General features: G+C 37.2%; 1 protein-coding gene across 1 annotated transcript; it reads right to left on the bottom strand.

The window, feature by feature from the left end:
* Positions 1–1729: 1729 nt before the first annotated feature.
* On the bottom strand, positions 1730–3132 carry LOC142101548 (uncharacterized). The gene is made up of 2 exons (XM_075186000.1): positions 3030–3132; positions 1730–2789 (listed from the first exon to the last, which is right to left on the bottom strand). Exon 2 carries the CDS (start codon positions 2640–2642, stop codon positions 1884–1886), a length of 759 nt encoding a protein of 252 aa, XP_075042101.1. The 5' UTR covers positions 2643–2789; positions 3030–3132; the 3' UTR covers positions 1730–1883.
* Positions 3133–16530: the final 13398 nt, after the last annotated feature.

The following is a 16530-nucleotide window of genomic DNA, read 5'->3' as shown; positions in this document are numbered from 1 at the left end:
TATCAGTGAACGAGAGCCGCCGCATCGAATGAACAAAAGTTAAGTGAATTAGGCATTTATTATGATTTGGAGGTGATTGAGCAGAGCATTTATTCTGAGAGGTCAGAGTGGAGCATTAATTGTGATAGGGGAAGGGAAGTGGAGCATTTATTCATATAGAGGAAGGGGGGGTGGACCAGAGCAGTTATTGTGATGAGGGGGGACATTTACTGTGATGGTGAGGTGGACCATTTACTGTGATGATGGGGGGAGGTTAGCATTTACTGTGATGAGGGGGGGAGTGGAGCATTTACTGTGATGAGGGGGGAGTGGAGCATTTACTGTGATGACGGAGGGTGGGGGGAGACATATACCGTGATAATGAAGGGCGGCAATTTCTGTGATGAGGGAGGGGGGCCCACAGTGTCTGATGACAGACCTGCATGTGGGATCTGAGGGTATGTGGCGGTCTGAAGCCACCAGGTGGTAAGGTAGTTTTGGAGATGTTTTCATTACTGAAATTAGGAATAATAGGCAGTCCTGTTGAAGGGTCCATATGCTGCCCTTGATGTGTAATTGGTTGCCCATCAGGTACTTAGACTGTACCACATGTAACGTGTGCATGAACCTTCCCACTAGTACAATGTCCCTGGTAATAATTTGCACACTTTGGTGAATATTGTTCTAACAGTAACAGTTTTTGTTATGAAACCCACTATGAATGCCATATAGAAATTCACTTGATAAAAATGCTGAAAATGTCATAATGAAGGTGTAATAATCTAACGACTGGTATGTACCAGGGGCTGGCTGGCAAATATTAGCCCCTGAGGGCTGAGCCTCGACCTAGCAGCATATTAGGAACATTTTAAAGGGAAAAAAATGAACATAGCCCAGTGACTAAGCTCAAGATAGCCACTATGGGACTGGCCCTGGGGGAGATACCCCCTTACCCCCAGCCCAATAAGCCCCTGGTATTTACAGTCATAATATCACTCTACATTGATCACATACTAAATCCATCCTGAATACGAAGGTGTCCCCTATTCTTAGCTGCCCCCTTACCCCTTCAGAAAGACCATCACATGAATATTTAATATTATGCTGATTTGATGGCAAATGTATTCGATAAACTCCTCCTCCCCTCTCCCTTTCCTTATATTTCTCAATTGTCCTTCATTCATCCTTGGCCTACCGCTGATTAAGTGCAGCTTGCTTCATCTTTATTGTATGAGAATACTCTCAGGTTAGCTTTTGCGTCTTGTCTCATTAACAGACCAAGGGGAATATTTACTAAATTGCAGATTTGAAAAAGTGGAGATGTTGCCTATGGCATTTAATCATATTCTAGTTATCATTTATTTACTTTGTTCTACAAAATGACAGCTAGAATCTGATTGGCTGCAATAGGCAACATCTCCACTTTTACTAACCCGCAGTTCAGTAAATATACCCCAAGATATAAGAACTTACATGTCTTCTTTAGAGTGACTAATTTCATATCCTTCACAAGCCTATTGCACTCCTTTAATGTAAGGATTAATTACTCTAGATAAATAGATGCATTGTCGTATTGTAATACACTAAGAACAACATGTATAACTTTCTTTCTCATTTCACTTTACACTTTGTTATTTTCTGTACAATAAAAGACAAATAAAAGAACAACAATCAATGCTGTGGTAAAAATCTAAAATTGTTTTTTAATCATTATAACTGGTATTTATATGAAATAATATTATATCAGTCCTAAAGTATTAGTTATGGTTCATTGGTAGTTTCTATAATGACGATCAGTCATCGTCTATAACTATTATATTATTATTGGATATAGAGTCTTCATCGTCTATTACTATGACATCATTATTTACTGTGCAGTCTCTGGATTCTGTAGACTTAGGAAATTATTTTGTTTTCCTGGTGCCAGCAGTACTGTTGGTTACCTCCATTAGTTTTATGTAAGGACTCAATGTTATATCATGACCATGAATTGCAGTTGTCTCTGTTTTCTGTTTCTTACTTTGGTGTAATGGTACGATTGGGCGGATCCTTAGCTCTTCATTGATGTTAGAGAAAGGTTGTCTCTTTCTGTCTGCCTTATGTGCTGTGCTCTCTCTGTCACCAAATGCTAGGAGTGCAGTAGCTGTTTGTGGCATTGCAGTTGTCTCTGGTTTCTGTTTCTTACTTTGGCGTAATGGTATGAGTGGACGGATCCTTAGCTCTTCTTTGATGTTAAGGAAAGGTTGTCTCTTTCTGTCTGCAGTGTTGCTGATAATCTTACTTGATTTTAGTTTTACTGTGTCAAAACTTGTACAGGGTCTCTTAGGATGTCCAGAGCTGGTGTTTAAAGACATTAGGTAGTTTTGATGATTTACATTGGTCTTATTAGAAACAGACGTGATCTTAGAAGAAGTTGCATCTAAATTAGGTTCCCACAAACCGACTGCCTCAGACTTATTATTACTGCATTTGATGTTTCCTCTGCCAGGACTTTGGGGGAGAATATTTTTTTGAGATGACGGGGTTGAGTGACTTTTCCTTGTTGGCTTCACAGTTGTTGTAACTCCCTCTGACAGCTCATTTAGTTCTCTTGAATATGTCCTCTTTCTTCTTCTTCTCTTTTTTTCAGCCTTCTCCTTTTTTCTTCTGTTGCTCTTTCCCATCAGTCCTCTGTCCTTGAGATTGGGGGATAGGGCTACACTCTGTAAGTCCGCGTTATCGTCCTGTTGTTGATTCTTCTGTTGGTGTTTCTCTGCTGCCAACACAATTGGTCTCAAGGATTCAGATTGGTGTTCTCTCGTCTCAATGGGCTGAGGATATACAGAGAGTAGAAAACCATCATTGATTTTGAATGATGTTGATAATGTCAAACTTGGAAATAACTATTTAAGGCATAAACAAATCTGTGGTTCTCCAAATGATGCAGAATTACATGTGTCAGAATGCTGGCAGCTATACATCTACAACACTTAGAGAACCATGGGTTACCCGAGCCCGCTGTAAGGAATAAACTGTTATAAGTTAAAAGCATTTTATTGTCCTTTCCTCACCTCCAATGGTAACACGTTCTCATCTTGTTCCAGTTCATCAATGAGCGTTTGGAAATCTATATCTCTATTTGGGGACAGAATTGCATCTAAGAATGCTGGATGGATAATGTCTTCAACCTAGGAACAGATTCATAAACACTTTGTAAATGTCGGGATTTAGTCGGTGGGAGTAGATATCAATATTACTTGGACATAGTAATTAAGGATTGTTATTTGTGAATGTGTAAAGGTGCGGTCCTAAAGAGAAAATACCGTTATGATGTCATGCACCTATGATTGCACCTGTTTATATAGGTTCTCTTAGGGATTGCCAATACTAGATAGTGGTGACTGCGGGGATGTAAAACTGTGCTCCTTCTGATACGAGGAGCTGGGGGATTAGGGGTTTAATTTTTCAATATGGACTGGACATAAGACAGCGGTTAGATCTGCTCACATGCAAAACAAGATATATTAACACAGAATAAGATATTTAAAATATGAATAATAAAGAACCAATGCTTCCTTACTGTTATCTCATTTTACTAAGATAGAAATGTATCTTCAAGAAGATAAACATTGTAAAAGTTGTTCATAGTTACGGATCCAGAAAGGATGGTAGGCAGGACTTCCAGAGTGACATTTATGTATTTCCAGCATCAGACTTCCCATCAGTGACTGCGATAATGCAAACAGTAATGTAGAGCGAAGGACCCTTCCCAACGCAGAAGGTGGACGTGCTCCTTACACACCCTGCTGCCAAATAACCAGATTTCTGCAAACTTAAATTCCTGCATAATATGTGATTAGTACATGAAATTTAGTATGTTTATAAAAGATTATGTATTTTACCAAGAGAAATGAAATACTGATGATCAAGCATATGAAACTACACAATACAGATCTGGTGCCATTAGTGATCTGTATAACATGTATTTTACCTGTGACAGAAACTCCGGCTGATCACACAGAGTCTCTATGTAATGTAGAAGTTCTGCTTCAGGTGAGTCCTCTGATGCATTGTTCTCTTGGTAGGTGTCCAGTTGTGTTGTAGCTTCAGACTTGGCATTGGTCTCTTCATATACGCCTGCTTCCAATGACCCCACTGTCTCCATATTGATGTCAGTTGGCAGAACAGTCACACTGGCAGAGGAAACAACACAAACTGGCCATAGAACCTCGTTGCCCCAATTTATTGTGAGTGGAACATTAGGGTTAGGAACATTGGAAAGCTGTGAGATGATTTTCTGTTTATTGAAGAAAGTCATAGTGACCTTGAAAATAACAATAATTGTGAGTTATTATTTAAATCAATATTCATTATAACATAGAAAAAACATTGTTTTTTATACAATATCACCAATATATACAGCGTCTTTCAAATAAGTTATGGTACAGTTTTTTTTATCTTTAAACCAACCCATCAAAATGTATTTACTTAAATTTTGGTAGAGACTTTTGGGCATCTTAGTAAAATGTTATGATACAATTTAATTACTCAAAGTATAAAATATCTATTGACAACCACCTGTTTTTGTTACTGGTACAATTGAATATGTGGGTTCAGCTACTAATTTGTTTTCCAACTTGTCTAGTTCTATTATATGTAAACCCAGTTTGCTTGAGCAGTGGACCTTATGTGTCTGATTATACATAAGGAAACAGTGTCTGTGTGTCTGGTCACCTGCACGAAGTTCTGCAGATATGAGGCAGTGTGAATTACTCAAACTATAAAATATCTATTGAAAGGGCAGCATGGTGGCTAAGTGGTTAGCACTTCTGCCTCACAGCACTGGGGTCATGAGTTCAATTCACGACCATGGCCTTATCTGTGAGGAGTTTGTATGTGTTTGCGTGGGTCTCCTCCGGTTTCTTCCCACACTCCAAAAACCTACTGGTAGGTTATTTGGCTGATAACAAATTGACCCTAGTCTTTGTGTCTGTTTGTCTGTGTGTGTGTGTGTTAGGGAATTTAAACTGTAAGCCCTAATGCGGCATGGACTGATGTGAGTGAGTTCTCTGTACAATGCTGCGGAATTAGCGGCGCTATATAAATAAATGGTGATGATGATTGACACCCACTTGTTTTTGTCAGTGTGTTCAAATACTAATTTATTTTATAATTCTATTATATGTAAATCCAGTTGACTTGAGCAGTGGATCATATGTGTCTGATTATGGATAAGGGGACAGACAGTGTCTGTGTGTCTGGTCACCTGCACGAAGCTCAACAGATATGAGGCAGTGTGAATATCACAGGTGGGATCATGTGTTACGTTCTACAGCTCATTTGAAAATAAACAGCCTCAGCTACTGGCATGTGCTGAGACCAGTACATCATTTACTGGTTTATTCCATGGGGGCTTACCTTGCCTATACCAGTGGTTCATTCAAGTTTGGTTAATACATTTATAGATTATAGCCTTTTCCACACCAGTAGGAGATCTTTTCTATAGGTCTTATATATCATATGGGTATGGCAATAAGAGTTAGCATATAGTTATAGGAAGAATTTGGCATGATGAAAATGTGAAGGACTTTTGATTTATAACTCTGTGTATTACTGGTCTGATTGTACAGCCAAAGACGGTAAGACTATTTGGGAGGAAATTATATAGCGCTTCTAAATGTATACCTGCAGTCCAGGAAGAGACTTAACCAGAGTAGGATTACGTATTAAATAAATTAATAAATTATTTATTGGTCTTTTAAAAACACACATAATAAGAATGATTGTGCTAAATGGGGTTACATCAAAAACACCAGAATACTGTAGTTATGGGGGAAAGAATAGAGTAAAAAGTAGTAGACACTATAAAAAAAATACTAAAATTTATATTATCAATAATATTAAAAATTAATGAGACTTTACATAAACACTTTACCAATGTACCTTATAAAGTAGGTAAACCAGAGTTGTACATACAGTACCAGCATTATATGTGTATATTTCAACACAATTTTTGCTCATGTTATTTTTTTAAAACCAATCCAGTAACCTACCTTTACTTAAATTATTATTAATACTTTTATTATTTCTATAATGACCATGTAGTTTAAACTCACAAATCTTAAAATACCTATTAAAACTTACCTGTATTTACACGGATACAAAGGAATCTGTATAAATATCTACCAGTGTTGTATATTCTGTGTATAAATCCAGTAGGACTGAGCTATGGACCATATATCTGATTACAGATAAGGAGCTGGTGTCTCTGCGTCTGATCACTTCCACGGTGCTCACCAGCTCTGAGGCAGTTTGAATATCTCAGGTGGGATGATGCGTTATGTTCTAGAACACAATTCAAAAATAAACAGCCTCAGCTACTGGCATGTGCCGAGACCAGTACATCAGTTACTGGTTTATTTCCATAGGGTGTTCACTTGCTTATAATAATGAATTATCACAGGCCACAATTTAGATTATAATATTATAAAGGAAAAATTAGACTTGATAAATATATGAAGGACATTTGACTTATAACTCATTGTATTACTAGTCTATTTTTATTTATTTGGCGTAAAAGTAGGACCTAATAAGGCACTAATTTCTTTACATTTTCCTGTGTAAATTTGGAACTTCAATACACAGGAAATATTAGCTGCATTGTGAATGTAACACAAAACATATTAATATTATCTATAATACTGAAGTGACATTAACAAATGTAGTAACATCTGTAAATAGCATCTGTGTATTAATTCTCTATGATTTCATCTTTTATTTAATTGAAGGATCAGTAAATATTTTATTCTAATTTTTCCAACCACTGTTCAGATGATAAACTTGAATCGCGTCATTTTAGGCCCGCAAATGCGGAATGCGGGAGACTTGCCAGCTCTCCTGGGAGTCCGTCCCGAATTTTGGGAGTCTCCCGGACATTCCAGGAGAGTTATCAAATATAATTAACGTACATAGGTCCCTGGTGCTCCATGTTTGGAACAGAGCTACAACATACTGTATGCAATACGTAGGTTATACAATAATGCTCAATAATGGAGCAGAGCTGACCTCCGCCACCTCAAAGGTGATGAAAGATTTTTGTGCAAGGAGATGGGGAGTGAGCAGCACAACACAATGTATATTAATGATTAATCACATACTATGCGGTCATTGCCTACTCTGTCTTCCTCCTCTTGTGGACACGTTCCTGACGGATGGCCATGTAAAGCGATGGCAAATGTGGAAGACAGAGATGAAATGCCATGCACTTTCCTCCATTCTTATCTTGATATGTGAACCTAAAGTGTAGTGTGCACCATCCATCAACATCAGAGGTGTCCTGCAGCTCCGCTGTCTCACTCCTCGCTGTCCTCCACTCTGGTCTGTGGTGTGTAGCTCAGAAGAGGGACAGACAATTAGCACTGACATCATGCTCACATGGAGCTATGGCCAAATATGAGAACATCTATTTTAGAGGAGACTATAGAGCTCCTGTAATGCCATTGTGGGAGGGGTATGGGTAGGGGAGGTTTATAACTAAGGCCCATTTGAGTAAGAACACACATAGTAAGAATGATTTTGATGCAAGAGGTAACAACAAAATACTTTCACATTGTCTTATTTCCCCTAAGAGTTGTGATAGGAACTGTAAGGCAAAAGCAGAATAGTGGATACCATAAAATTAATAAAATATATAAATTACAAATAATACTAATAATGAATTACAGTTTGCATCAAAATTTTACCAATATACCAACTTATGAGCTCATATATTACCACTATTATACTGTATTTTTCAGTACAATTTTTGGGCATGGTATATTTTTAACCCAATCCAGTAACCTGCCCTTGGTAAAATTATTATACATACTTTAGTGATTTTCATAGGGACCATAAAGACTGAATTACCGACTGAGACCTGTGTTTATCCTGGTATAATGGGATATGAATAATCATATAATGACTGGTATTCTAACAGATGATGTTTAGTTTGATTTGCAAACTCAGTTGAATTTTGCTGTGGAAGATTCTTTTTTTCTGTTTGTAGACAGGGAGACAGTGTGAGTGTGTCTATCACCTCCACAAAGCTCACAGTTTAATAACTAGAAGATACAGCCTCTGCCTTGTCCATAATACTTTCACCACCCATTGTTTGTCTTTATAAAAGTCGAATGATGTTCTAGAACAGTGTGAAGAATAAACAGCCCCGTCTGCGGACATGTGCTGAGAGTATTGTATAAATTGGTTTGGATGATAAATCTCATGCAAGATGTATAACTTCCAATACTAGTGTATTGTTCACAAGTATTTCATTATTATGATCTCCACATTGAAGTTCTCAATATTTTTGCAGTTCTTTCTCATCTACATGATCTACCCATATACATTTATGTTACGTGTATGTAAATCTATACATGTGTGGACTATATTGTCTCTGGAAAGAAGAGAATATTTTATTCTATATTTATTAAACTTGTTTACAAGGTTTTTTTAAGTTAATTTATTAAGTTATAGTTTATGTTACATTTGAAAATGTTATTTATTTTTACTTTTTTAGTTGTGCAAACATAGTCACATATGGATCTTTCCATGTAATTGAATTTTAAGGCATGACACACAGGCGAGCGAGGGCACCCGCTATTTGTCAACTGAAGTTTTTGGACACACAAGCAGAGGTTTGCAGATGTAGTGTTGGAGCTCATCCTTGTCCCCTGAGCTCTGGGGCCGCTGGAGTTGCAGCTTTGACTTAAGGATCCTTTACATCTGGAGAGTAAAAATATATATATATATATATATATATATATATATATATATATATATATATATATATATATATTTTACACACACACACACACACACATAATTTGAAAAATATACAAAACCTTTAATATGCAGCACCCCAAAACCTTGTTCACCGCTTTATTAAATATAAAATAATTTCTTCTTTATTGATCCTTCATGGTCACACCTGCCCCTTTTTTATTTATTTATTTATTTATTCATTAATTTATTGGCTTTTAATTGCACAGTGCACTGAATGTGGGAAGTGTTTTGTCTCATGGCCTTTGTAATTTGTTTGGATTTTGATTGGTTATGGGCAGGGGAGGGCTGGCACATTTTAGCCCAGGGGGCAAGACTTGACTAAGCAGCCTATTAGGGACATTTTAAAGGAAAGAAATGCAGGTAAACCAGCCCAAGATAGCCCACTATGGGATCGGCCCATAGGGCTTACATCCTAATGGGAGGGCAAACAGATGGCTTAAATAAAGGGAGTCAGAAGAGAGGAGCAAGCTCCCATCTTCTGAGAAGGAGCGAGGTGATGAGATTGAGCATGGAGAGAGGGTTAAGTGGACGGCTGGTAGGCTTTGAGGAAGAGATGAGTTTTGAGTGCCCGTTTGAAGGAGCACAATTTAGGGGACAAACAGATGGAGCGTGGGAGATCATTTCAGTGCAGGGGGGCAGCTCGGGAGAAGTTTTGAATTCTGGAATTGTATGAGGTGATCAGAGTGGAGGAGAGGCGATGGTCATTGGGCGATCGCAGGGACTGGGTGGGAGTGTGGATGGAGAGGAGTTTGGAGATATAAGGGGCAGTAGAGTGGGAGAGAGCCTTGTAGATGAGGGCAAGAAGTTTATAAAGGTATTCTGTAGAGGAAGGGGAGCCAGTATAGGGCAAGGCAGAGAGGGGAGGCAGAAGAGGAGTGTCGAGAAAGGAAGATAAACCTTGCAGCCGCATTGAGTATAGAACGAAGGGGGGCGAGGTGAGAGCTGGGGAGGCTGGTGAGGAAAAGGTTACATTAGTCAAGCTGGATATCGATAAGCGCATGGATAATAGATGATGATAGGGGAAGTTCCCAACCTCTAAAGGATATTCGAACATGGTATACTATGCTCGAGGGCGCATGAAGATGTATAATTGCAGATATGTTACAGAGAAATAAACTTTATAGGTATCGCTGTGACATCATAAATAAAAGTTCTGGCCAGCATAACATACAGAATTATGACATGCATTAGCAGGAATGTATTGAGATGCTGGTAATACCGCAGGATGTGGGCTGCGAGTAGTGAATTAAAGCAGTTCAAGTCAAAATACTCACATAAAAATGAAGTGCAGCTATGCAATTTATATCTATGCAAAAGTAGGTCCATCCAGTGGATGATGCAAAGTATGTGAAGATCATTCAGAATGGTTCAATAATGTACAGTTCTATACATAGACTGTTGAAGTCAAACTAGTCCAGATGTTGTTGTTGGATATATTCCCAATAACTCACGTTTGTGAAAAGATGCTGCTTGTAGAGTAGTGACGTTCCTATAGATGGGGCACTCCTTCCCTCCCCGTATGCGTGTGGTGCTGCTTGCTCGTGGGTCCCGTCGGAGATGTCTAGTTTCCAAGGTTGCGCATGGTGATGGAGCTGTGTTGTGGTTGCAGTATATGCGTGCAATTTTTGAAACCACAAAATTCATAACACATAGACTTATTCTGTATATGTATGTATATATATATATATATATATATATATATATATATATATATATATATACAAACCTAATACATAAGGCAAAAAAAAATCTGTATACAATAAAACAGATCTACTGCATATGGGAATAATTCCCTTGACAAAACCAAGTAATCACTCAAAACAAGTAATTCTAATTCTTAGGAACGTCCTCCTGTATATAGATATATACATAAAGCTTTTAGATATAGTTAAAAGTTAAAATCTTTCTCATACACATTAGCATTTAACTTCATTTTCTATATCTCAACTTACGATAAATAGAATATTGAGTGTTGTGTAAATTAGATTTATGTGGGTATGTTACAACAAGCCTCACTTATGGTCTGTGTGACATGTGAGTGTGAAGTTTTTAATAAAAACAAAATCCCTGGATCTGTCTAAATATGAGTAAAAATCCCTAAAATTAAATCTCACCCTCACTACTAAATACCCAGGTCTGTCACTATTAAGATTTAGTACATTACAAAGTCTTCAGTTACTCCCTGACTTATCTCAAAATACAATCTCACTCTATTTTGTGTTATTGTAAACCCAACAATTATAAGTCTTAAAGGTAGCGTTATAAAAAGTAAAGGCTATTTGGCAGGTGATTCCATTAAGCACATATGGACAGAACACCATTGCTGTACAAAAAGATAGCAAATTTGATATACAAAAGTACAAATGCAAAACAGTTTCTTAAATTAAACATGAATAATAAAAGAAACAAAAAACTCATTCACAAACGTTTCATGTAATCTGCTACCTGGGGAAAGGCTAGGAAATTGACAGAACCTCAGTAACAGACTGAGCCCCAAGAACTAACAGTTTTCAACATCATCTTTTTAAAATAGCTTTTTTTTCCACCTCTATACCAATTTCTTGTGACAGCATTGAAATACTGGTTTGCTTATCTGTTTTACAACTGAAGAAAGAAGAAAGTTACAGGCGCACTAGATCAGAACATAAGTGATATTAGTCCCGGATTAGATATACCCACGCTGCTACTTAAAAGTGGAATTGCAGTCCAAAGCAAAATATATACAGGAAAACTGGATGCAGAGAAGTGTATATCAAAAAACCTCATAAAAATTAATTCATTTATTAAAATTATCTTTGGAACGTTTTATCAATTGTGTGTCTTGGATGAATTTATATGAGGTTTCTTGATATACAGTCTGCGCTTTTCTGTAGCCAGTTTTCCTTCACATGTTTTACAACTGGTTTTATAGAGCTTTGTTAAAACATACTTTTAGTAATATGTTCTATGCATATTTAACTCTCTTCTAACACATATCAGAGATAAGAGAATAAGTCAATTAAACTGAGTGCATTTTTTGACACAGATACATATGAAACATGGTTATATTAGATGGATTCTTTGGGAGCAGGGACAGGCTGGACTGGAGGGCAGGGGGACATTTCCCCCCGGGCCAGTCCCATAGTGGGCTATCTTGGGCTGGGTCACTGGGCCACCTGCATTGTTTCCTTTAAAATATTCCCAATAGTCAAGTCTTGTCCCCTAGGCTAACATTTGCCTGATTGGGAAGATATGTTTTCTCTATATCTGCCAGTGGAATTTTCAAATGTTAATTATAAAAGGTATTGTTTTTATATTTGTTATATTCCTATTGTGACACCTTGCCACACTGATATCAGTCACAGACAGCTTCTTGCTTTAAATCAAACATACTTTTATTGTTTGCATCACAATAAACAGCAACACTTCTTGTCAGGATGACAGCAGGCAACCTATCACTGGCTAGACATAAACCTCCTGTCTAGACACCGGCCACTCATTGGCATCAGTCGCAATGCACAAATGCACAGTACAGGTTTTCATAGCTGAGACTCCTTCCACAGCCTTAGCTTGATGGACAGGTGACACTCCCACTTTGCCTTTAAATGGAAGATTCCTCAGGTGCTCTGTAACTCGTCTTCACTACAGACACATCCTGTCAGCTCTGCTGTTAGTTGTGGAAAAAGACCCTTTCAAAGCATGTAAGTTACATCACAAATTTCATACTTCTACTTTGTGACAAATGTCTCAGACCTGCATATAACGGAACCTAGGTTCACTGTTATATCTGTATGTAGCTCGGTCTGCAGCCTTTTACCTGCAGACTGTTAGCTGAATAGCTGATTCCTCTCTTAGAGGCCTGTGGAAAATCCTTCCCTTTGTCATACTAAATAAATATATAATGTGCTCGGAGTGACAAAAACTTTTCAATAGAATTTCTTAAATCTTTCATCATGTCGCAGTGTTCCAAAAACCATAATTGACTGGCCCTCTGGACACAGGCATCTTTGCATAGAAATTCAATCTAGGTGAAAAGAACCAGGTTTCTGAAGTGTACATCAATATGCATTTACCACTGATTTACATATACATAGTTATTTGCTACAAACAATGCTATAGAAAGCAACTCATGTCTTTGGGAGAGATCATTATCACATTAATATATTATTTTCCTGATTCCTGATTAGACCATAATTATGAAAGGCCCCAATATGTACTAAATGCTGTGGACCTGTATTATAATTCATGGGACTCATAAACAACTTGTTAGAACCCTGTCTATAAGTATATAAAAAATACTAAACTAAGTTTAAGAATTATGGGGTGATTTGGCATGCAAAAATAGAGTGTTTTGGTTATTAATATAGCTAACAAGATAACAGGTATTCTAATAGATGGCTATGCTGTATCTTAAATGTATGACGAATATTCAGATCAATAGTATATTGTTTTGTTCTGTCGAGCATAGATATGCAACATTTACAGATATTGTCAAAGGAGTTATTAATCATTGCATGGAATCTACTCTTAATTACTTCTACTAGTTAAGTTATTAACACATTTAATGAATTATGGATTTCAGCAGGTAACATAACTTTTCATTGCCTTGTAACATTTGCTTATGATGGAAAATATAGCTTTTGCTGTACTAGGTATTTACACCCATAACAGCTATAGACTTTCTGTACTGTGATGAGTTTCATAATTCTTAATTAGTGGACAGGCTGTGAATTTTGCTTTAAGTGGGAAATTTTCTAGAACATGAATCTTGGATCGTATCCAGTTGCTTCCTTTTTTTGTTGAAAGGTCACATTACTGAAAAATGATTATGAATTGCAAATTGCTAAAGCTTAAATAAGACTTTTTTTTACCCTCTCGAACTTTTTAAGCAATTGGCATTATAGATTAAATAATTGTAATGAATGTCTGTGTGTATTTTTTTTCCTATGCAGCAAACGTGTTACAAGTCAATACCCCAAAAGTGCTGCAGTGTATTCTAGACAATATATTGATATGACTCATACAACAGGCCCGCCGGCCCAACCCACTTCCACAGTGAAATAATTTAATCTAAATCTGTGTTATTAATGAATGCTAATGTATGAATGACATTTGTTATCTTTCATTATTTGCAAGATACGGAAGGTGTTCTAACTATAATAATGTTGCTGCAGGAAAAAAAGATAGAGATAAATACTAGATTTATACTTGGATATCCTACCAAAATGTCTAGGTGACGCCTGAATTTTAGGAAATTCTCCCAGTCACCCCCAGCTGTACAATGCTGCAAATTGCATTATTACACAGCGGTGGGTGGGGGGGGGGGGACTGTGACTATGCAAATTGCGTCATCATGCCCCCTGTACTTGTTCTTTGGACCTCCCTCCAGGATCTCTTACTACCTGAAGACATGTTCCCGACTGTGCCACATGTTGCCCATGTTCCCTGCAGTGACATGAAGGCCAGACAAGTGCATTGCATACGATCCATATCTCATGAATAGAGCTCTGTTGTTGAGCTATGGATAAACTTTAGCCCGTCAGACTTGAGAGGCACAGCCAATGTGTATTTTGGGTTTATTGCTACTTTAGTAGATACTTCATTTTGGGTTTTGGCCCATGTTTGTTGCATAAAGTAAGAAGATTATTATTCAAAGATTTGTTACTTTGTCATTGATTTTATGGCTTTTGGAATGAATTTTCACCTTTCTAAATGGATGAGAGATTTGCAGTTTAATCAATGTTCAAGTGTTGTTAGAGGTTTATCGGTGCCGCTATAAAATTAATTACTTTATACTGCATTGTTTTTGTAGACCTTTAAATTCAGTGGTGATGCTTTCCAGTTTGTATGTCATGTGTTTATTGTGCGTATTACTGATTTATTTCTATAACAATAACATGCGGAAGAGCCAGGTGCTGACAATATTAGCATCGTCTTCAAGTTAGGAATTATTAGATCTACTTAAATTCTGGATCTATTAGGCTACATCCACGTTGATGCTTTTTTCAGTCCTGAATTAGAGTGTAAAGGAGCACAAAAAATATGCAAAAATAGTTTTTCAAGCTCCTACTCACTCCAAGGAGCTCATACATGGCTGAAAAAAAAATTCTTTGTGGATCTGACCTTAGCACAGACTAATTCAGGCCTCCTTTGCCCTCTCTTAATACAAGTGCCATAAGGAGATGTCCTAGTGATGTCACAATGTGATGTAATAGGTTTTTCCTTTTCCTGTTTATTGTCTGAAAATTGCATTCATTCTGATAAGTACACAGTTAAATAAAAGGATATCATTTTAGTTTAAATGAAGTGTTTATTGAATATTTTTGGGGTTTACTTTCATATCAGTTTATAAGCTAATGTTAGTGAGCTGATTAAAGTTAGATAGGAAAGAAGAAAAATGTATATAATCACCAATATCATTTAAGTTCCTGCTGTTTGCTACGTATAATTGGGGCTGCATTTACATTTAAGTTTGGCTGGACTATGTGTGATTGGTATAGGTAAGTCCATATAACTAACTTTGCATATTGATGTTTGATTCAAAGGCATATTTATAAACCAGAGTAAAGATCTGTTCTGCAATAAATTGTCCTCAGCGCTCCAGCATGTAGAACCATACAGGTGCGCTACAAGAACATGGCCACTACTCTCCAACACTGTGGACAGATGAGAGGTCAGTGTCTTTTAATCTTATGGTCATATGCTCTGCAAGACAACACTTGCTTGCAGAGCATGTGACCACATTCAGAGGATGTGGGGAGAAGAAGTGCACACATATCATATAGGCAAATACTGGCCAAATTCAAGCACTGTATATAGGGATGGATAAGTATGAAGCTGACAAGTGTAAACTTAATGCCAGAGAAAAACGACCCATTACAGAGACTATTGCTGCTTCATGATCTAGCTCATTATAAGTTGTATGAACTTTTGCGTAACAAAATGTAGTTGTTTTCTTTTCCAAAGAGTTTGGACTTTTAGCAACATCAGCATACGTGAGACTTATGTGAGACAAAATGGTGTTTACTGTGACAAGATGGGAGTAAGAATGCAGATGGTCCTTCCCTGCAGGTTCGCAAACATCACAAGGAGGCAGTTACATGTATTTAGTTGTGCAATTATTATGCACACATTGGTTATTACCCTGAATTTTACCATGAAAGGAGCCATAGCTCCACATAGACTGGTATAATATTGCAATGTATTTCCAGCCCAAAATGGTCCAGGGTCATATTTAACTCAAAAATACTGAATACATTAAAACCAAGGAAGTAGCCACCACTTTAGATTATTAGGAGCAATTAAGCTTAATTGTGTAAGTCCCTTATCTCCCAACTTTACGGAGCCATTCACAGCACCAGGCTCATGAGGACAAGAGGCCAAGCCTAAAACACATCTAAGGCGATAAAGGCCACACAAAAAAAGACGATGGCAGAGAACAAACTAGAAGTTTGAGCTATCACACATTATCTTATATATTCCTTCTGTTTTATCTTGTGCAGTATTGTGTTATATTAAATCCTGACATTTTTTTTCTTAGTCTTCACCTAATTTGTAGAAGGGAGCATAAAATCCATGACCCCTCAATCCACAGATTCTAGTTTTCTTTGTATAGTTCATAACTCAAGACCTTATTTAAGCCTGTATTTGAGTCCCTTGTGGGCATTTTGTTTTATCATAGATAGTTCAGTGCTCTTATTTTTAGTGTTATGACATGGACTTGACATGTTCTTAATGGTCCTATAGTGTACTCTGGACCTTATACCAACTGAC

Source organism: Mixophyes fleayi, chromosome 9 (genome assembly GCF_038048845.1).
Source record: "Mixophyes fleayi isolate aMixFle1 chromosome 9, aMixFle1.hap1, whole genome shotgun sequence".
Classification (NCBI taxonomy): domain Eukaryota; kingdom Metazoa; phylum Chordata; class Amphibia; order Anura; family Limnodynastidae; genus Mixophyes; species Mixophyes fleayi.
This window is presented reverse-complemented; position numbering and strand designations above follow the sequence as displayed.

Coding starts and splice junctions, on each gene's coding strand:
- LOC142101548 (XM_075186000.1), bottom strand. CDS start 2,642: ATGGGAAAGAGCAACAGAAGAAAAAAGGAGAAGGCTGAAAAAAAGAGA.